This window comes from Lepisosteus oculatus, chromosome 11 (genome assembly GCF_040954835.1).
Source record: "Lepisosteus oculatus isolate fLepOcu1 chromosome 11, fLepOcu1.hap2, whole genome shotgun sequence".
Taxonomy (NCBI): Eukaryota; Metazoa; Chordata; class Actinopteri; order Semionotiformes; family Lepisosteidae; genus Lepisosteus; species Lepisosteus oculatus.
The window spans coordinates 1427477-1451103 of NC_090706.1; the positions used below are offsets into that span (position 1 = coordinate 1427477).

A 23627-nucleotide genomic window follows, 5' to 3' on the forward strand; every position below is an offset into this window, starting at 1 on the left:
TCTTGCAGTCAGCAGTTAGTGTGCTGTCACTTTCACCATGTATCTTTTGGAGTTATGTTTTATGTCAGACAATTACAACGAAGAGAGGACCGTGCTGTGCATGAATTTGCAAAGAGCGTGACTTATTCTTAACACGAAAGGATGCTGGCGTAGCTCTGTAATCCTTATGATTGGCTTTGACGTTAAAAGAAATCATGTTTTTAAAATTATTTCATATAGTAATTTCCAATTATTCCCCAAAAGTTTATTTTTATATTTTAAAGATCTGGACGTATGTCATGGAAAAAAGGAATAAAAGTGAAATTGCTGTAGAAAGAAAAGCCAGGAACCGTAGATGGGTGATTGGAAGACCTTGACAAGTGGCTTTGCTCTGTTTCTCATCGAAAAGGCTTTCTGCCCAGGGGTCAGTGCTCAGTGGAGGTCTGTGCATTGATGGCCACAACGAGTTCATTCAGAACACACAGGCAGGCGGGCACGTTTAGCAGTGTTATTCTTGAGCCTGCCACTTCCACAATGGCATAATTGACCCCTAATTGTGTCTGACAGGGATGAATGAGCTCAAATGAGCTGTTTATAGGGCTCTTTTGCAGACCACAAGGAGTAATAAAAGATCTTTTTTCTCACTTTTTTTGCACAAGACCAGATGATTAATGAGTTTCAGTGACCGCTGCATCTTTAACCCTTTATTTTACGGAAGCAGTTTCTCAACACACCAGATCTCCTCTGCAGCTACTTCATATACAGCATGGTCAGAAAAAAACAAGCGCTTGTTTTCTTGGCGGTAAAATCATCAGACTCCTAAGGCAGCATGCAGTCTAGTCAGGAAGTTAAGGAAGTTAAATCTTACTGCAATTTTTTTTTGTGTTATTGGTTTTGATATCTTGCTGAAATGAAACTATTCACTAATGACTCAGACACTAGAAAAGAAAGACAAAAGGGATTGTGGATGTCTGGAACAAGCTGTGTGGTTGAAGCTTATTTCAAGAAACAGCTGGATGAGACCCTTGGATCCATTAACTACCAGCAGTCACCTTTCTGTAACCTTTCAGAATTTATCAGTTTATCACCCACAGACAGCCTCGTTTAAGTATCGCACACTTTAAGTGCATTGACAACTGGGTATCTCTGAGTTTGATACCTCAGTTTTTCTCCAGCTCATTAACAGATTAAGGATAAATATGGAGAAAGCTTTCCTAAAGACCACTTTCTGAACCACTGGGTGGTTGGGGTTAGGGAAGTACTTCATGTCTATGGCTAAACATCACACTTTCTTAGTGATCAAAATATGATGTCTAATCATACATGCAAAGAGGGCCAGTTCCAAAGGTCCCCCATGCTCACTGCAACAACACACACTTTCAACATCCACAAGAAGCAAATGTTTGCAGACGCAGCTCTGGATTAATTGTTTCCATGTGCTTGAAGGAATGGCTGCTATTGGAAAAAGTTAAAAATGAAGGAAGGGGGAGCCAGGCGAGAGCGTAAACAGGCACCAGGGAGCTGGCTTGCAGAAGTGTGCGGGTTCAGCCGGGTGTCAGCGCGGGCCAGGCAGAGCGGCTCGGATCTGTCTCGAGCGGTAGGGCTCCAGCGAGACCCGCCGGGGATGCGAGTCAAGGAGCTGTGCCAAACGGAGGGCATGTACCTTGCTCCGCGTTTGTTTAACCTACTATTCATGATGACAGCCGGGCCTGTTTTCTTTAAAATACTCCAGGAGCGCCGGGCAAGATTATCCTTGTGCCGTCTGTGCCAAATGTTTGCACAACTGCTCTGGGTACAGGGGTCAGCAGGATCAAGTGTTCGGCAGTCTTTTGCGTTCTAAATCCTAAACTAATTCGCCTCAGGGGTCCCAAGGTCTGTACATGTAGCGTCTGTGCGCGCTCTCTTCCTCTTCAACCTATCCTGGGGTCTGGGGTCCTGCAACAGAGCTGAGAAATCCCAGGCAGATTTATCCTTCCACACTGATTAAACGTGATGGGCGTTTCCAAGATCAAATGGGCTTCTCAATAGAAATGGAAAGGCGACCCATTTGGGAATCGGTGTTTAAATTAGTGCAGAAGCTACTGTAGCCTCAGAGGACAGATCTGCGGGTTTGAAAATCTTTTTTTTTTTTTTGCATCACAGGGAATTTGTTCAGGTTCTTCTGAGAAACTGCCATTGTTTTTCTGTGGTGCGGACCAACAAGTTTGCCTTTCAGAGGATGGGACACTATACAAGTACAAAACCATGGCTTTCCCTTCTTTAATGCACTTTCAAAAGGCAGGAACGAACTACTTATAAATAAAATAGACTAAGAGTTTCCAAAATAATTTCAAGAGTTTTGTAGGTTCTTTTGAGTTACTTTTTATATTTTTTCTAATGGTATTAGATGTATGGTTCAGATAACCTAGTTTTCAGGTGATGATTTTGTCACCTGAGATGCTGGAAATTTGGAGTGGTTGGTAAAATTTAATTTTCATAATGAACATGCTTGATGAAGACTATATGTTCCTGTTTAATAACACATCTATTCTAGTGCTAATGGTTTAATGTTGCTGACAAACATCTGACATGTCACTTAGTCCTACTATGTCATTACCATATAATTAATCCAACTGCTAATAATTCTAATAATCTCTGAGGGAATAAATCCTACTGAGGGTAACTGATAGGGATGCGTGATGTGAAGCCTTTCCACCTGCCTGGTCTCCTCACCGCTTTGCCCAGTTTCTCCAGTCAGGAGGCCCTGGGAGTCAACTTGGGGAGTCAAGTTGCTTCCTCCTGGGAGTCGCTGTGCTGCAGTGCTGGGTAGTTCTATCTAACTTGATGTGTCTTACACTGTCTCTAATACACCTGTTGATAAGGATTCTAAAGCTGAAAGTGGGACTACACCCTGGATGGGACATCAGACCATCATAGGACACCCACAAATACATAAGGTCCAATGTACAGTACAGATTCAAATGAATGCACACGATTATTGTCTTTGGACTGTGGAAGGAAATTGGAGGAGCATGTGAGATCCTATGTGCACAAGAGGACCCTTTGCATAGACATAACCAGGCTGAACACAACATCCTGGAAGCAGTTAAAAAGTCTCCTTCAACTGGCCTGGCATCCGCTCATACAGGGACATTTCACTGTGCAAAACTTTCACTGTGTGCGCCTCACACGCTTGTGAGCATGCCCACAAGCTGAGACACAAAAGGACTGGAACCCGAGAAAAAAGCCCACCCGAAGATACAGTGGGCAAACGGCACCCAGCAAACCAAAGCAATCAAAACAATTAAAGCCCTCTGGCATGCAGCAGAGAAAGAAGGGAAGAAATCGCTGCACTGGCAGACAGCAGTGACATTTTATTTAAACCAGATTTGCAAAACCTCATGCAGGAATTTTTTGGTTACAGCTACCAAAATCCAAAACAGCCGAGGAGAGCAGAAGAATAAAAACACTGAAAAGAAAACTGAGTGGGAGGGAGCATTGTCCCCAGACGAAGAGACACTGCCAGACACACAGGGCTCCTCTAGAGGCTCTTATGGACCCCAATCAGTTTGCAACACTCAGATTGCACAATAAAACTGCACCAAGAAAAAATAACTCACTAATAGCGCACACTGTGTGGTGGGGAGTCTGGCAGGCTGAACGTGCTTCATTGAGGGTCAACACCCTTGATGTAGGACAAGGAATTCAGGACCCCCCGCAGAGTGAGGAAGTAATCAAGAGGGAGCTGCACAGATGGAGATGAGCTAGAGGGAAGAGGCAGACAGACAGGTGTGAGCAAGAGAGTGGGGCTCGCTGAGGTATGTGTATCTTTACAGGAAGTGACATCACAGAAGACCTGAAGGTGGAGTTCCAAAGGAAAGAGAACATGGCTGCTGCCATGCCGGATTTCAGCTAAAAACTCCCATGCAATTGGCTAATTACTGAGGTTCACAGTTCTGACAGTAACATTTCCAGCACTCCAGAATTGTGAAAAATGATAGGGTTTAGGACTAACTGGAGGTAAAGGTTTAATAAAATTAGCTTTTCATGGGAGATTTATTTAGAAATCCACTTAGAGGTACAAATGTGGAAAGATAATCCACAGACTAGAAAGAGCACACTTCACACTATAGCGACATCACATCACGGCTCTTAGAGAGCCCAAATGAAAGGTGACAATTTGACCAGAGCGAATGTTCATCCGGGGAAATGTATTTCATTCAATTCCCCAGTCCCCCCACTCTCCCATCATTCTCCTGCAGAGCTCGGCACCCTGTACCAGGACCAGTTCAAGGTTGGAGGAAGTGCATGGCCAGAGGGAGGAAGTCAGCGGTGATCAAACTGGACCAGAGGTTCCAGGACAAAGAATGCAGACCGCATGGCCTTAATATTCCTGACATATTCAGCAGAGCTATACTCCAGTTACACTGCCTCCAGACAAACCACATGTAGACAGAGGCCTAGCTCACCATTGTATTATTAAATGTAACCCCATGAAACAGAGTTTTCTTGACACAGATTTTCTACATTCAAAAACTAAGATTATTCCAGGTAATCTGAAATACCAGATCCTTTCCCCTTATCCATCCATGTCCTTTCACCAAATATTTTAATCTTCAGCATATTATTTGCAACAAATATCCTCCCAGGAGTTGGAAGTATATGAGAGGTGATGGGAGGAGGAAAACTGCAATTGGAGAGTTCATACAATATTGTCATATTCAGTTTACACTTAATCAGATGCTCTTATAAAACATAGATCATTAGGAGGGCATATCCTATTGAAATGAGCACAGATACAAAAATGGAGTAACAGTCAAATTTATACGCAGAGCCACTGTGTGCAGATATCAGTCTTCTATATGACCATCTGCTCCAGATGCCTGAGATCAGGTCATGAACCACTGCTCCATTTTGAGAATAGGTGCTGTGTGCTGAGAGTGCGGTGCTGAGAGGCTGTGCGTCAGACCTCTGCAAGAGGCTCTGTTTTCTGAGGCGAAGGCAGTAACTGAGGAATTTTATCTCCGGCAGGACATGTCCATTGAACTTGATCGGAAGACCTGGGATCGAGTCCCAAGGGGATGCCAGACGAGGAGTTTCCAACCCCAGTGGGACAGCTGGGGTTCAGGCCAGGGACAGACATTTCCCTGTCCCTGAAAAGCCGTCTTGCCAGATGCCGGATTAGGTGGACATGTGCATCCTGAGTGATGTATTTTGCAGAGGTTCTCATTATAGCTCAGATATACCCCCCCACACACACTTCCAACAGGCATTACATCTGTGGGGCTATTAACTAGCAATCCACATGTGAAAGACTGACCTGAGGGGATAACCATGAGTGCACATGGCATTTATTTACTCAGGCACTGTTTTACAAGACAAACTCACTCATATATTGGGTAACTGTGACATTGCCGGGGAGAGAAACAATGCATGTGGGATGAGCAATGAATCCCGTCTAACTGCAGAATGCGTCTTCACCACAGGTGACATCTCAGAACGCACAGGCTTAAAATGTGCTGAAATGAGCTGATTAGTTGACTCGGCAGGGAGCAGGTGCCCGGAGGTAAAAGCCTAAATGTTCTGAACTGCAACATTCTTGTTGAGCTTTTTGTTGATCTCATCATGCAATAACCAACTGATTGAAATGTGCCTGTATTCTTAGACATAGTAGTCTCTTAATTTGCAAGTTAGAAAATTAACCAGTTACCCTAAGGAAGAATATGATCTAGTATGGAAAAGAAAACTGTTTCCTCTGTGTGCCTGAACATTTAGAGCTGAGAGACCACAGCTCAGGTCCCCTAGCTGTGAGATCCCCTAGATCTTCATAAATCAGCACCCAAAAACCCAGGGGAGAAATGGTTTGAACAGGTTCAGTTAAGTCTCAATGTGTTCCACTCACTTCCTCTTCCACCGGTCCAGCTATTGATTATTTGATAACACATAAAACACCTGCTGGGCTGTGGCCGTGGTGTCCTGTTTAAGTGATACCCTCATGTGAAGGGAAGCAATCAAGTGAAAAGTGTGACTGAAATGAAATTAAAATTTTAGAAGTAAATTACTTCTCTACAAGTCAATGATGTATATTCACTGTCGACTACAATACAGAGCAAAGGACAGCCACGAACAATTACACCACACAACAGAATGAGCACGAGATCCATAAGGATATTTCCCCAATCCATTGCAGAAAGAGCTGACATTGAGGCCCGATTCCCCGCCTGTGACAGGCATTTCCCAAGAGAGCAAAACATTTCCTAAGGACTAAGAATTCTTAATGATCACAAATCTTAATGTATCCAGGGACACATCACAGCTCCTGGGCTACACTCCTGAAGCACAAGGGATGAGCAAGCTGAACAAGCACTTGCTGAAGTCACATCTACTTTGTCAAACTTCATAGGGAAAAGGATTGGTCAGCTGGACCTTTTTCATCATACAGTTCCTGGATCCACATTTCAAATTAACAATGAGCCAGCAACTGATTAATCAGGAGCTAATAGCTTTCTGTGCCCTGTAGCAGACAGAATTATAAACATAAAGCATTTGTGCAACATTATCATGAGTGAAATGATAAAAAAGCTTGTAGGTCAACAGTTAATTTTGTAAACAGCTTATCATTTTTAATTCAATGAATTTTCCTGGAAACGTGGCTTATTTTACAAAAATTAAAGTTCAAATCCAAATATTTCATGCTACTTGCACGAGAGTATATCCAGTGCTAAGCCTGTAAAGTCAGCCAGCCCTGATGGCCTGAACAGGCTTTGCTGAAAGTTTTGAAGTTTACGATTAGATGAAAATATGCAATGCGCAGTAGCTGAATTTGATGATTTCCCCCCTTTTAACACAGCGATTCAGAGCTTTGCCGTAGTTCACCTTGTGTGTCTCTCCCCCACCAAACTGCTATTGCACAGCAAAAAGCAAATAGAAAAGCAGCAGAGATTCTGACCTGATTGGACTTTTCCTCGCCTGAGCTCCAGATATCTGTTTTTCCTCTTACCTTCTCAGTGCGTCTCAGCCTGGGCTCTGGCAGTGGTGCGAGCTGGGCTCCCTCTCTCCCCTGCCGCAGAGCGCATTGCTGTGTGAATACTTTTATTGTGCACTGCCAGCGCCTGACGTCGCCGCACTTCAGCGTGCGCTCCCTAAACATTCACATGTGCCTCTCACAGACAAAGTGCTCATTTTCCTGGGTTCCTAACAACACCCCAGGGAGGGGAAGGAGGAGAAGTCTTGCAGAGGGGTGGGGGGGCTTTTGGGGGGTGCTGGGAGGAGGCCAGCTAACCGGGCAGGTTGTTCGAACCACTGTCAGAGCCCTCGGCTGAGGTCCCCAGAGCAGGGCGCAGCTCCACTCCTTCTTTAAGAGGGAATGTGGCCTGTTAGTCAACAGGGGAAAACCACACACTCAGAGACACTTTAAAAATCCCACAAATCCATGGCACTAAGTCTCCAGAATTAGGTGATTTACTACCAGACCCGTTGCTAAGACGCTGGTATCACCCAGTCTGGATAGGCTTGCTCTGTGAAACACAGTTTTCCATATTTTGCTGATCTTTAGCCTCTGCCTATGGAACCAGCTTCCCGCTTACTTCATTTTTTTAGTGCTAGCACATTTGTTTTGTTCCCTAAACACTTCCTCACATTACCAATGCACTGTTTATTCTTGTTGCCCTTGGACGTTCGCTTAGTTCCCTGTCAGGGCTACATTCCACTGGTTACCACCGTGACACAGGGCTGAGCCATACTCTCTGTGCCAACTCACACCACTGACCAGTGGCAGACAATGGGCAGCAGACCACTGGCTGCTCCTACAGGGGCTTAAATGTTATGAGGGCTTCTCAAAGGCAAGGAAACTATAACTCATAATTAAACTTATAACTGGTAAGTTGTTTTCAAACCCATTGTGTACTTGGTTTAGGAGTTACAATGTAATCATTGCCCGCTTACCTTTACTTTATATTCTAACACTACTCCTTTAAAACTACGGCTTTGTTCTCTTTCACTCTGCTTGGCTCTGGCTTTTAAACAGTGGGCATTGTAAACAATCAGCCAGCTGTCATGCTGGACGCAGTTACAGAACCTGAAGACTAAGCAGCCACAGTCCTGAGTACCAATAAGTGTCAAGTCTCCCCTTCTCAGCCTTGCACAGAGAGGACCTGACACCAATATCCAAAATCCTTACAAGTACAGTCAATCCAGTGGATTTCTTTAAAATGGACAGTGAAATGTGCACCAGAGGACACAAGTGGAGACTGTGTGAGAGAGTATAAAAAGCCAGAACAGGGCTGAGAGAGTCTGGAACAAGCTGCCCAGCTTGACCATACCCTGTATTCCTTCCAGAAACAGCTGAGGTCTTCAGCTTTATCTGCTAATGGTCAAACTTTTCTTGGGTTCTTAAATGAGCAACTCCCACCAGTCAGTTAACCCAGGGTACTGTCACCAAATTAATCTAGTACATGAAAATGTGGAAAGTGTCATTCTTTTCTAAAGATAAAAATAAGTATACTCTGAAAAACAAGTCTGCATGCTGTAACGGTACTGGCTCTCTGCTGCTCCTGATTTTCAGTATACAATTTCTTATTTTTACAAGCAAAAGAAAAAAAAAGAGAGACCACTTAAGCCCCCTAGCATGGCTTGTGAACAGCCGGGGTGAATAAATGTGCCTGGATGAGCCCTTGTCTTTCAGGAGCTCCTGTGGATTTATATTTTCATAAGAGCCAGGAAATCTTTGTCAAATCCCGCCAGTGTGATGAAGTGACGCCCTGTTCTGGGTATAATAAAGTCTATTCTGGGGCTTCACATCAAACGGCAGTCAGGTATGACCTGGGGCGCAAGAGGAGCTTAGCTGCAACTGCAACACCAGCACAGAAGATCAGGATAACAGCCCTAGCCTGCTGAAGCCCGAGGGATAGGCGACCTTTATTGAGGACATGTCCCCAAGGCAGTAAAGAATGTCCAGCCTCCTCTTTTAGTTTTAATCTAATCTTTCTTCATAGCGTGAAGCCAGTCCTGCGATACAGAAATAAAATAACACAGAGGCATAAACTGTTTTAACAGAGCAGTGGCTGCAGCAGGAAATGAACTCACACCTCTGGCACTTTTAGAAAAACGTTTAACAGCAACCACAAGCGCATGTCACGAGCAGTTAGTATATAGAAAACTGTGTTCAGCTGAACAACATATAAATGACTGAATGATTCGTCATTCCTGAAATCTATCTGTTCACTACTGTAGATGTGACTTAGCTTGCAACAGAGAAAATACTGATCTGGTACAAATATTTGCTGTAAAATGTATGTGCAGGAAATAACCAAGCATTTTTGTTACAACTAAGCTATGCTATACTGAAAGTTATGCACATACTGCTATATAAAATCTGTAGCCATGAAACCTTGAATTTAAATACTGAATAAAAATGATTGATTTGAGTGCTTACAGTAAATTACCAACGATGTCTAGACACGATTTTGTACTTGAAGTTTTCTTGCACAGCATTAGGGTTTTGCAGTGAATGTGTTCTGAGCTCTTGAGTCTGTCCTTTTCCAGCAGAAATCCTGGCATCTCTCTCCCTTTGAAGTCCCAGAAAGTGGACAGTGTGTCCTTTGAGAGCTGCTTTCATCGCCTGCAGAGCAATGGCCTGGGCATCGAACTGTGGGCCAAACATCCCCACCCCCCTTTCACCTCATTTTCCCTTTCTGGGTAGCCTCCTCCTGCCTCTTCTGGGCTATTTCGGGGCACAGTGTGTCAATGAATGAATCCCAGGGCACAGAGCTCGACCAGTGGTGCCAGTGAGTCAGCTGGCTCTCAGGGCAGCCACTCTATGACACAATAATTAATATCTTATGGGCTGTTAGATGGGGGAGCGTGTGTACTGAACTTTAAAGGCTGTAGGCTGTTCTATTATTCCGTGTCCTGATAACTGATTGCTCAAAGTGAAATGAGCGTTGTACAAAAGAATGAAGTTTTTTAAAAAACAGCTGAATGAAGTCACACACGTTTTATCCTTGCTGGTGTGTCACAGCTCCATGCAGCTCAGCACGTCAGACAGTGCAGGAACAAGTGATCCTCATTTGCAGAGACAGTGAAAGAAATAGAAGCTGAAATTGACTTGCCAGTGTTGGTTTAACCTCTCACTCTTCAGGATAATTATTTCTTTTTCCCTCCTTTCTATTGAGGAAAGAGTATTGGAGGCAGGAAACAAATGTAAGCAGAAACGCTAAATTCCTTCTGAGATTCCAATCGGAGCCATAATGTACAAACATCAGAACAAACTTTAGTCTTGTAACCTTTAACTGTAAACGTTTCTTCTCTGTAAAGGGTGCTGTATGTGCTGACTTATAAACCCTATCTTTTCTTGCTCCCATTTGAATTTCAGTCATCTCCAAAGTGCTAGACTCTAAATGAGATTTCACAGCTCCCTTCTTCCTCAGAAGCACTTTGCTGCAGTGATATGATTTTAGAGAGTGTGCAGACCTTAAGCTTGCTGGCCCCAGGAGCAGAGTCTCAACGTTTCACTCAGACACTGTAAGGGATTGTTGCTCCCCAGTTTGTGTTTTTGTTAAAAAAAGGAAAACTATCTTTGCTATAACCCTACAAAAAATGCAATAAAACCCTGAGTAAACAGCAGCCACAGCCACTCTGAGTGCTGTTCACTGGGTGAACTCTGGACTCCTGCTAGTACAGGGAATTTCTAAAACTTGTATTCCATGCAGCTTTGAATTTCGAACAATTTGGAGTGATTTATCTGCAGTATAGTCATGTTAACAGTCTGGTTTTTGTAGTTTGATGGTTGTGTAATAAAACATTTTTTGCCTGTATGAGTCCTTGTGAGCTGTTAACTCAGTCTGGGTGACAATGTGCCAAATGTTGAGCTGATTAAGTGGCATGTTCTGGGCACATACCATCTCAGATATTTCTCCAGGCAAACATGAGACAGCAACAGCTAAAACAAACTGTTCCACCACTGCACACATTTGCTTAAGACAAATGATAATAAGTATGTCAATTGACATATATTGCCGTCTAGCTTCAAAGCAGTATACAGAATAAGCAATGAATGAAGGCCAGGAAAAGCAACAAAAAATAAATTCAATTAAATTCTGGATCAAGTGCAAACTGGCAAGACATTTGAGCACTGGAGAAGATACTTGTCTGCCATTCTGAAGTTAGCTCTAGTGGGAGCAGGGAGCAGGGCGCGGGGTGTAACTGGGCTCTGTCTAGACAGCCAGGAACGTTTTCTTATGGAGATCTGTGGGCAGCTGAAGTGGGATCATGACCCATGACTTGTCTGCTGGACTCTGCAGCATGTTGGTGCCAGATGAATGTTTCTAAATTGCCTTTCTTTGGCAAAGCTATGGGAAATCTTGTTATTCTTGTATAGGCTCTGTGTGCTATGAAAAAAAACACTGGACTATGGCTCCAGATGGATTGGCTCTCCTGCTATTTGCAGACATAGACCTCCCACTGTTAGGAGGAACCTCATCTGGAATCTGTTTTTTTTTTGTTGCCTTTTTTGTACGCTTCAAGCCTCTTGAAGCTGTTTGAGCTTTGTCCCATACTTTCTAGTTAGCACTTGCATTTGTCCAGTTTTCTTCCCTCCCTGCCCTTTGATTGGTCAACACATTTTGGCTTCCCAGAATTCTTTGCAGATATCAAAAGAATGTCTTTGGCATCACTGTCAAAGGCAAAATTTATCTTGATGGGCTTGGAACTTTTCTGCAAGCATGAAATACTAAAAGGAGCCTCTAAGAAAATGTATTAAGCTTTTCTGAATTATATACAAACTTTTTTACTATTGTGCACTACACACACGTAATTATAACACAACAGCTAAGTGTTTCTAACATACACAGATGGATAGTTATCTAAAAAACTTCTGCCTAGAACCTTGCTAGTCTATGAGCTTTTGTATACTGAAATAATATCACAAGTGGATTAGATGGAATATTGCAGTTGTTTCGTAAATAGTGCATATTATAGTAAAGCATTGTCTGGGTGTTTTACTTCCAGGCTAGCTATTGCTCCTAGGTCCTACCCTGTCTGTAGTCATAGACATGGGTCTCCCATGAGGCACCTCTACGCAGAAGAAGTAAGGGGTAAACAGAGAATGCACTTCAGAGCCAGAAGAGGAGCAGCAGCACAGAATAAATCTCAGCTCGGCGGGGTAAGTGTGCCTGTCAGGGGGGATTATCTCAGTACTTCCTCTTCAAGAGTTATGGCTTGGCCTTCACATTTCTTTGTCACCTTCTTCAGTTCCACACAGAAGGACAATTAAAGCCAGAAATACTTTCTTTCTGCTCCATTCAGAACATTCACTTTGTTCCTTTTGGATTTATGACTATTTTTAATAAGTCATAACTGAGCTCACCGGAGCAGATCCAAATGAGAGCTTTTGTGGTCAAAAATCATTCAACCCAAATGTGCCTTATTTCACAGATTTTGAAAACTTTTCATTTAAATTTGGATGTGCATCAAGGATGAGAGAACTTGAAGTTTAATCTGGTTGTATACTGAATTGGAGTGGAATCTCAAGTTATTACAAAGACAGAGATAATAGCAAAGAAGACCAAAGTATTCTTAAACCTATGTGGTTTGAAAATGACTTTGGTTATTCAATGGCTGGTTATCAATTAATATTTTTGCATGAACTATTAAGTAAAACAAATCAACAAACAAATACATTCACGGCCAACGGGCTAGTAAATTCTTTGGTCTCTTCCCACACAGCTAGGAGTATGAAAATATCCCAGGCAGGTTGTTTTCGATGAAGACAGCTGCCACACAGAGCTAATTTGACACAGTGAAACAGAATTCCACCTGCTTGACTGCATGACTGCTCCACTGCCAAGACCCTCACTCTAAGAGCATTGAACCACCAGGATAATAACGTGTGTCGGACCATTTCCTTTTTGATGTTTTGCTGTAAGGGGTCAACAAAACAGAATATCCTTTTTCTTTCTTTTTTTTTTGAAGAAATGGACTGGCTACGAGCATGAGTTCATCTGAAATAGTGCATGACTGAGCAATTGATTTCACTGAACAAAGGAGCTGGAAGTGTTTTGGCGCATTTAACTCAGAAGTCAGAATCTCACCACCTGCTTACACACAATGCACAGAGAGCCTGTAAGTGTGTGCAGAGCTCCTATGTTCCCAATATTTCTTTCTTGGAATAGACGCATAGTTCATTCACGTACTGTACAATTCAAAATGAAATAATACGGAAGCGCTTAAGTAGTTCCTTGCTGCCTGAAGCAGTAAATCTGTGTGACTGCCTAGATAAGGCTGATAAACTTATACAGCAAGTAGACTTGAATTGGCAGCTACTCCCTTCAGCAGTGGAGTTTTAACCTCTGTCTCTTTCTCTATTAAAAGAGCATAAAAACGTAGAACCCCCCCCCTCCTATCAGTCGTTGTTTAAGCCCCTCTCCTACACCAAAGCCACCTAGACTCTGTTCCCCCCCACCACGTAGCCATTAAAACTCAGAAGCAGTGATATCCATCATTCTTATCTCTGCAGCAAGCTGTCTGCTCTGCACACAACAACTTCCACCCAGTCTGAATAAGTGCGTTTACAGCCCCTGTGGGTTCAGGCTCCTTGGCCACAAGCCTGAGTAAACTGTAAATTAAGCATTGAGCACTGGGAAGCTTGCTCATCCCTTGATGAGTGATTGGGGTAATTGTCAGACGAAGCAGCTATTCTGACAGACTTGGCAGCATGTCTGAGAGAGAAAAGAGGGACAGCTCAATGAAAAATAAAATACACTCCGTGCAAATAATAATAACCTACCCATGAAAAAAGAAGCTGGAAATGTTGGGACGAACATGATGAGGTACGTTCTAAAAAGACAAAAAACAGCTAAGTACAGGCAAAGAGGGGTTGAAAACTGCCTTATTGACTCTAATTCCAGCCACACCACTCCTTGAGAACTGACGCTATTCCCAAGAACAGAACAACGTACAGAATTGTGCAAAATTAAAACATTAAACACAAGTCATAAATGCCACTTCAGACAAATTCTTTTTTGACATTTCCTCAGTCCTTACTACAAATAGTTTGAGTCAACCTTGAGCTTGAAGATCTTTAATTCCACAAGATTGTTTCTCTAGGGTGGATAAATGGTTTTGGCAGTAGGGCTTTTAGGAAATAAAAACATACTTCTGAAGGACAAGGGTATCTTGAAAGGAGCAGATCTTTTTAACCACCACACCCTGAGCTGTTTTCATTTGTTGGGTGGGCGTCCTAAAACAAATACTCGTGAATCATGAGCTAATGGCAAAAGTGATACGTTAGGTCAGTCTACAATCTGTAACCATGCATAGCACACCCACAGTGTTGTATGGGGCACTTAACACATCTACCTTTCATAGTTCACAAGCAGCCCCTGTTTAACCAGAGTTCAGAAGCAAAGAAAAAACACCTTAAGTGACATTTCCACGACGTGTTCCCTTTAGAGTTTAAGGGTGTTGCCCCAAGATGCTGGACACATTTAAATCACTATCCAGTTATAGGGAAGAACATTCAAATATGCAGAGTTCAAAGCAAGGGGGTTTCTACTGCATACTTTATCATGCATTCAACTTCATTCATGGGGGCATCAACATGCCCTGTGCTGAGCAGCAGCCGCGAATGCTAGTAAAATTATTCCACTGTTTGCTTCCTGTGTTTAAATTCCGATCGCCTTCTTTTGAGAAAGAAATCAAATATGAAGCAGCCTAAATCCCCTACGCTTAGGACATGGTTGTATTTGACTGTTCATTTTTTAAAAGAACAAGGTAATTAGAATCAAGCCATGGAGACGGGTTGAGCCAAAAGATGGACTGCTTTACAAAACATGGCTCGAGCTCAAATACAGATCTTCACCTGGGTCTGTGTGGGGAGTTTAATTTGATGAGAACAGAAGATGTTGCTTGACAGATTAATTTAAGGAAATTTAAGACGAACAATAGCAGAGCTAACTTGAAAATGATTGCCTGGTACTTGAATACCTCTGAAGTTCTTACAGACTGAAATCCCTTTCTTTTGTCCTTTTTTTATCCTTTCTTTGATTTAGAACTCCTGCAAATTCCAGACTGACTCTTTGAAAGGTTTCCACGGTATTGCTGTCCAGGTGCATAACTGCTGGTCGGTCTGCTGCCCTCCTCAAAAAAGCTGGTATTTTATGAGAAGTTTCCTGTTTAGAAGAAGTTTTTTTTGGGGGAGAGGGGTGAAACAGCCATGTTCAGAGATTAATTACATCTGAAAAATACAGCTGGGAATAAAGCCATTAGGATTTTAATCGCCCTTTTCTTTGTAATCATAACATGACAATGATGAATTAATTAATACTACTCCCAAACAGACAAATCCAATCTGAACATTTCCTCTTAAAAAGCAATTGGTCTGCAAGCATTTAAATGTTTTTTTTTGACAATTTTAATAGGCTTTGTCTTTGTGCCAAACTGCAAACACTGCTCACATTCTTTGATTTAAGATCTGAATAGTAAATACACATGGCTCTTTCAAAAGCAGGGAAGTGAGATGGAGAAACCCAAACTCTTCCAGAATAAAGCTCTTACTTGGTCTCTCCAGGCTGTCAGACATTTCAGCAGTTTCAGCTTGAAATTTCAGCTTGAAATGAGAAGAATCTCATCTTTGGTTTAAGAAAGATAAATGGATTTGTTTTTGCTTGTAAATTTTTTGTCTGTGGTTTAAAATCCCAAACTTAAGAAGAAGAGAAGGTGTTAATAAGAGCTGATGAGATTAGAAGGCACCTGTCAGTCAAAAATACCAGATTATCACCTTTTGCTCATTCGGTCCGGCATGACCTATGGTGACCCCGGGAATTATAAACCACTTCCAGGTCAAGAGCGGGTGATAAATTGAAGACGAGCGCTGACGTTATTTTTATTATTGTGTTGGATTTTTCTTCTTGACTTCTTACCTCTCAATTCATTAGTTTTGCTTTTGTTTCTGATTTAAAAAAAAATATTTTATTGCTCAGAATAACAATCACCCTCCATGCCAACATTCCAGCGACACTAAACACTGAGACGCGTTGTTGGGAACCCAGCCTGGCGCATAAAAAAACAAAACACAAATCAAACAATGAAAACCAGTGACAGTTTGAGCCCCAGAGGGTCCAACATGACCAGCCTGAAAGCCTCTTGAATCAAGCCAGCTTTCCATCTTCAGATATCGGCTTTTGATACGCGCTTATAGAAAACAATGGCTTCCACTCATATTCAATACAGCAATTCCTCCACGAGGGGGACAGATCTTGTACTTTATCCATGGAGGTTATAGTAATTTCTGACACTAGCCATGTTAAAAAAATGTTCCCTTGGAGAATGCATAGTGTGATCTGAAATGTAACATGTTTTTCCCATGCCTAAGTCACAGACTTTATTTATCCTGCTTGATGGAGACCACATGTTAGTTAACTCTGTTTTCCTCGGTAAGTTGGCTCATTCTTTGCCAGACGCACAATGAGCTTAATCTTTTTATTTTTTATACTCTATAAGTGGCCTGACTTCTCATTTTATAGATGTTTCCCTATTTTGTTGATTGTACACAGAAGTCTCCGTGACCCTCTAATAAACAACGTTAGTAAGCATTTATAGCAAAACACCTAATTAAAAAGCAATCTGGCACACTTAAAGAAAACTGCATTTGTGAGCCCCGTCTGTTCCATTAAGACCTCTTGAGAGATTTATTATGGGGGCATGGTTTAAGACAGACGGATAGTGAGTCTTGCTAAGAAGCGAAATGTGCTGTACATTGCCACGCATTTGAAATACAGAACTGGGCAATAAAACAAAAGGGACCACAGACACTTTCCTTCTGCCAAACCAAACCTAAAACCAAAATGAAGACATCAGCTGGCTATTAAAATAAAGTCAGCTTCTCACCACCAGGGAACCAGAAACCATAATAAGCCAGTCTGGTAAATTAATTACTCTTTCAATGATTATAAAATGTTAATGTCGCTGTGTAAGGACCTCAATTAAACGTCTGCTGGATTCCACTCATCCATTTGTATTGATTTCCAAAGGCAGGTCCTCACCCTCGCCTGCTACACATCTTTTTCATAAAGAAGACCTTTGAACTTAAAACAACATGTTCATATCCTTTGAGCAATACTGGGGCCGATGTAAAGGGGCGCGGCACTGTTCTTTTTCTTTGCTTTGAGGAGTTATAAAACTGGCCCAGACCGAGACGGTCCCAGTGCCTTCCAGCTGCCCATGTTCTCTGCAAAAAAAAAAGGGCTTCAGCAACCTGGCAGCTGGCTCACCTTGAGAGAGAAACAGCTAAAGTGATGCAGATCGGTGCAAGAGCGAGACAACTGGTGAATTCTGCTAGAGCAATTACCTTGTTCCCAAAATCTGCCAACTGAAGGAAATGTGTGCCCAGTGCCAAAGTACACGTGTAGCTATCGGTATGAGCCATTGTGCTGAAAAGGGGTTTTATAAGAGACTCGAACTTCAAAAGCCTGTCTCGTCAAAGCTGAATATTAGTTCTGCAGGTGTTTCTGAGAGCTTGGTTTAAATCCTGCACTTCTCTGGAGGGTTTTTTTTCACCTCTGCACTCAATATCCCTTTTCTTCGCAACCGCACAGCTGAGAGAACCTCTAGGAGTCACACAGAGGATTGGAGCACTTGGCATGACAGGTAAATCCTGGGCTCTGAGAAGGCACACAGCACAGGCTCATATGGTGCGAAACTCCACTTCGTGTTCCACCCATTAAGGCAGAGGGCTTCTTACCTGGTTCTTCTCTGACCCAACGAGTCGCGACTTGTCAGCCTGAGTGAGTTCCTCAGTTCACCTGACTTTGATTGAGACATAAAACTGGGATCCCATTGTAAGTAGCATCACAGTAGCAGTTATTGATTGCACTGTTTAACCCCCTAAACTCTCGAATTTGCTTTGAATAAAAGGAGCTTCTACATGCGGTAGTAGTTCGCATGTAGCTGCGTCAGCATGCGTAGGCTGCAAAGGAACAAGTTATAGGTTTATTCCAGGCTGAAAAAAAGAAGAAAGAGAACACAACGTTTCGGCCTATAACTATAACTTGTTCCTTTGGAGCTTCTACATGCCTCGTTGTCTGCTTAGCTGGGACTGTGAAATACAAAAATGGGCTCAAGAGAAGCTGGGATTGTATGCAAATGCAACATTAAATAGGTGAGATGGTGTTCCAGAAGTTAGCTTCACCATTCTTGCAATACTGTATTTGCTACCCAGACTGACAGAAAGGGACAATGCCAGACATCTTACTCCTGTCTGCTCTCAGAAGATGTATAACGAGACAGCCTCAACTGCACGGGCTTCACCATGGCTAACCAAGCTTCTACCATGAAACCACTGTACTTTCACCATTGTTTGTAGATCACCAGATCTTTACAGATCACTGTCTCTCTCGTTCTATCAATTTAATCAGTTATTGATTTTATTCATTGATTTATTTTCTGGCGTGGCTGTTCTTAGCACATGGAGTACAGGATGGGAATCAGAGGTCAGACGAATCTCATGCCATATTGGTAAAAGCTGTGGAGTTTTACACACACTGTAAGTTTCAAGACTGACTATAGTTTTTGACTTCAGTCAGAAATTGCCTCTTGTTATTGACATGCAGTTAATCTGGAACTTAGCTATTATCACATTTATGCCACTTTATGAACATTTTAGAAATGTATTTTATTCATTCATTTATTAATGCCATTTACAACCTACATTTTAAAGTATTACCATTAAAATCCCTAGTACTATTGGTTGATTTGTAAACTGAATTACAAAAAGAATTTAGGGGTCAACTAAACCCTGACATATATTTATGCACAATTTGTATCACAAAAAATACCTGCAGCACAACCCAAACCACCTCAGACAAGTGATCCCTTAAGGTAAAAGAGCAGGATGTAGGCAAATATTTTAAATTGCCCCACAGACACCCGTCGAAAGCCGACACGTTGCACTATTTTAGAAAGTGCTTATCCTTCATGCCCCTTTGCTTAGTGCTCTCAGGGAGAATCTGCACAGAAATTAACCTTCTTGTTGAGCTCCCCCTGAACAGATGGAGAGAACGCTGTGCTAAAGAGAAAGAAGAGGTGAAAACTTCAAAAAAAAGGAGGTGGATGGGCCACAGGGCTTCTTATGTTCTTGAGAATATGCTTCGCCTTTTGCCTGCCTTTATCCTGTCTCCCAGGAGCTCTTTATTTCTTTTTCTGCCTCCCATTGCTCTTTCCCACTTCCCTCTGTCTCCTTTTCCCTAATAGAGTGTCTGTGGTTTTTATTGGAATGACTTACGACTGGCCTTTACAGTCTGAGAGTGTGTGTGAAGGTCTGGAAAGCATGTCCGTGCACTCTCCTTTCCATTCCCTTTGCCAATATTTGGTCAGTCTCTTTTTCTCCTCGTCTTTTTCCCTTCTTCTGCCCTTCTTGCAGTAAACACCGTGTTAAATTTAACACCCCACTTAAACTTCAGGTGCTGGGTGCTAATAACAAGTCCTCATGTTTTAATAGTGCTTTTTATCACAGTGATTCCCAGAGTGCTCTAAATACAGGAACAGTTCATTCAGCACTGCTGTGCAGCCATTCCACACCATCGACAAATTGCTTCTCCCACATTGGTTTGGATTTCTATTCCAGAGAGAAGAGTGCCACCTCTTGCTCCACCAACTCCAGTTCAAGGACAAGATGGACCGTGCAGGTGTCCTGTCCCAGTTCCGACCTAGCCCAGCATTAGCTTCTGAGATCTGATGATGTCAGTATAGGAGGTGGTAGTGCAGCTTCTGCTTAGAGCACAGTACATAGGACACACAGAGACATAGTACTGTTTTGTACATCAGGTCCTGTGCTGTGTGGATGTTGGCAGGGATGCACAGACTGAATGGAGAGGTTCCTGACCTCTGCAAAATTGCCATAAGTAAATAATAAAATAGTGGGCTACAGAGAACACAGTATTGGAGAAGAATGTGAAATATACACCCTTCACTTAGTTATTTTCTTGACATGCTTACACTTAATGTTTACTGCGGAGGATTTCACCCTGCCAAACCTTTAACTGTGATATGTGGAGTTTATTTGGCTAATAATTCCTTCTACATTTTTTTCCGGCTTTGTCTCAGGACCAGCAGGCTGACCAGTGTAAAAGCTGGGATGCTCAGCGTATTGTTTTTAGGGTTTGAGAAATGTATCATCACTCCTGGTTTATTCCATACCGTCAAAATTCTTCGGGTGAAGACTTTTCTCAAATGTACTTCTGTGAAGTTTTTGCTTGTGCCCCTTGGCTCATGTTTCACTGCTCAGAATCCATATGGACACTTTGGGGAACAAACTGCTAACAGATTCCTTCCAGTACATTGTTTAATCCAGAAGACTATTTTTACAAAGACAACAAGATAAGATGTGTTGAGAAATTCTACATGATACTTGCAGGAAGGCAGACAGATTCTTATACTGTTTGTGTCCTGCTGGAGGTTTTATGTGAACCATGCAGATTATTTTGTGTGTATTGGAAGTCACCTCTAGAGTGTGGCAGCTGTCTCCCTTTCGTGATTGCTGTGTCTCAGTGATATTTTAACATTTGTATAATTTGTTGTGACTTAATTTCCCATGACCCTTTTAAGGACATGCTTTTTGGACACTTGGCAGCTCTATGACACGCTCCTTGGACTGTGCTTAGATTAATTGCACAGTTGTTTTTTACTCGAATGCTTGAATGTGGCCCAGTGCACTTTTTGTTTTCAAAAGATTATATAAGAGCCCCCAGTCACATTGAGTCAGAAACCATTGAACGGCAAAAGAGAAGCCAAACACCACAGATCTAAAACTGTGGCTTCTGACACAATTACTGATCACAGAAGGGAGCCTCCAACAAACGTCTGGCTGGCTGTCAGTTATGGGAAGTAAATCATTCTAATCTCAAGATCAATGAATTATTTTATTAGATCTTTTTGAAAAAAACATGAACTTCCTGTTTGAAAAATTGGTTCTGTTCGAGTACAAAGTAAATGCAAACAGTTGAGAAGTTTGGGCGTAACAAATGATATAATGATGGGAGACAGTTTGGGCTCATTTTTAAGAGCTGATATGTTCTGACTGTGCCGAGTAAACACATTGAGAAGCCAGGAGGCAGAGAGGGTGCCAGAGACAGGTTAACAAAGAGAATTGCCAGGCAGATCGATCAATTTAATCCCAAAACCCATCTTTCACTCCTCATTTACTAATCAGGATAGCTAATCTGTGGTAGTAGAAGATGTAGTAGTGGAATTACAGATTATAGTAGTCACTTGCACTACATATTCCTGCAAATACAATAGAGCTACCACTGCAGCATCTGGAATCCATGAGTACTTGGATATTCAGCGTCAGTCTCTTAACCATAATACTAAGTGGTGATAAAGAAAAACAAGCTAGTCCAGACTGGGTAGTCCTTTTACATTTTCTTCCAAAAGCGCAATCTCAATAGGGATGGAGAAGCAGTTGTTAATACAATCTACTCCTAAAAAGGTTTACTGAGGCTTTGCTTCCTTTAAAGACCTTTGTACTCTGATTTCAGCACCAAAAAAGAAAACAAAATCCCAGCCAAACAAACTTCTCAAGTGCAGAAGAGCTCCCTTCATGATCTGGCGAGGAATACAATTGTACCTTTGTGAGCCTTGGAGCGATGTAGCCTCATGTTACTGCTAACTTTGAGCAGCTTATATTTGTCATCAGTTTAAACAATATTAAAATAATAAATCACTGAGATCAAGTTTTTGACTAGGATTGAAAATGGAGTGAGGCAGATAATGAAATAAAATAATAAAATTAATGTTTATTTTACTTTTCTCAAAGCCATACAGGTGCTCCTGGTCTGATTGAAGTTCTCTGTGTGCCTTTTCAGGCTATTTCAAGTTATAAAACATTTTATGTCAACCAAGCTGAGGTCCTCACAAGATCTTGAAACAGAAGGTGCGCTCATGGGGAACGAGACGAAAGCTAATGATGTCACCTCCCTGGCCTTCAGCAATCTCAATGAATATTCGAACACATTTCAGAACTTTGAGGGAATGTGTTTTCATTCTCATTCTTTGAAAACTAGAAAAACGCAGGAACGCTAAATTCCAAAACATCCATCCATTTTCTAACCACTTCTTCCAATTCAGGGCCAGTGGGGAGCTGAAACCTATCCCAGCAAGCAAGAGGCACAAGGCGGGGTACAGCCTTGACAGGAAGCCCGTATATACCAGGGCAGACACCAACACACTCACACATTGGGCTAATTTTCCCAGAAGCCAATTAGCCTACGAGTAGGGCTTTGGACTATGGGAGGAAACCAGAACAACCTGAGGGAATCTACACAAACACAAAGAGAACAGAGAACCCACCCCACAACCCCTCAAAAGGTCAGGAATTGAACCTGCAGCCCCAGTGCTACAAGGCAGCAGTGGTATTGCATTCCATGTCTGAGCCCTCTCTCATGGAAACAATGTTCAATCAACTAGAGCTGCTTTCCCCAGTCCTGACGCTCATGCAGGATTCTTAGATCTCTCCAAACCAGCAGTACTGACGAGGTTTGGAGTAACTCGCCTTGCTCCATTTGAAGGTGAGCTGGAACAGTTTAACTCTTTTATGAGACCTAAGGATTTAAGGCTGCTTAGGAAACCCACTGGGCTGTGGCTCCTCATTACTGGGGATGGGGAATTCATTAATTATAACAAAGCTTGGAAAAATATGCTTCTTGTTTTCCTGCATCCGAATATTGTTCAATAGCTCCACCCGAGACGTTCTTGGGATCTCATCTGACGACAGATTCACGACTCACGGTGGATTGGCTTCATGGTTTTCGAATACACTATCGATCTTGTTGAGTGTCAGAATGTAGCTTGTTTGATCACACGACTTCCACAGAAGCTGTGGTAAAGGAGCTGGAACTGTTAACAGTCTGGATGAGATTTTTCAAGCCAGCCTGGCTTGCCCTCTCACTCAGCAAATTGCGCTTGCGTGTAACCACTCAAGGCACAGACTGCAGCGGTGTGCATGTGTTGCATCTGCAAAACAAGACAGTCCAATTACAGGAAGTTGTAGGAGACAAAACTTGTAACGGGATGCCCCGATAATCAGGATCCAGGCCCTCGTAGCTGGAGAACAATCTGGTACGATGCTGCTGACATTGCCTTAACCCAAACCAGCCCGCTGTAGATCAAAGACACCACACACTTTGGAGAACTCATGCCTTTATGTATTCATATCTGACTCTTTTCCGCTGTGCTATGCAATAGACTTTGGCATACTTCCTTTGTTGTAATTTCTCACTTTCCCCCCACAGGAGCTATCCCTTGTTCTTCTCCTTCCTCTGTATCACTCTCAGATGCTGTGGTCTCCTGCCCAGCACTTGTTGCTATAAGAAAGACTACTGGCAAACTGGCACGTCGGAAATAGCCCCGCGTTGATTTTCTGGTTTTAATTACAGCGCAGCAACAAAACAGGAATTTTATTATACTTATTAAACAAAAAGAAAAAAAAAGCAACTACCATCTGTAAACCACATGAAGAGCTTTTGTAATTGACTTAAGGCCCACACTAATTAAGAGTGTGTGCATTGGAAGGGGCTAGCCCTCAGTCTTTGGCTTTGTGTGACCGCAGGGGTATTTGCACTGGCAGCAGAAACCTGACGAGCAGCTGTTTATGGGGGCTCTCACTGTCCTGCAGTGCC

At 42.4% G+C, this 23627-nt stretch overlaps 1 protein-coding gene across 4 annotated transcripts in view; it reads right to left on the reverse strand.

Moving 5' to 3' along the window:
* The window catches only part of col8a2 (collagen, type VIII, alpha 2), a 52684-nt gene that overhangs the window by 17628 nt on the left and 11429 nt on the right, over positions 1-23627 (reverse strand). The window contains exon 1 of one of the 4 annotated variants that reach the window (XM_015348474.2): positions 6959-7084. The exons of 1 other annotated variant lie outside the window; for it this stretch is intronic. Coding sequence is in view for 1 of the 3 variants with exons in the window: in XM_006631326.3 (XP_006631389.2) it covers positions 3579-3629 (51 nt within the window). In the remaining 2 variants the exon portion in view is untranslated. Of the gene's footprint in view, positions 1-3578; positions 3718-6907; positions 7085-23627 lie in introns of those variants that run through there. 2 more of the 4 variants (XM_015348473.2, XM_006631326.3) reach the window with 2 other exon arrangements.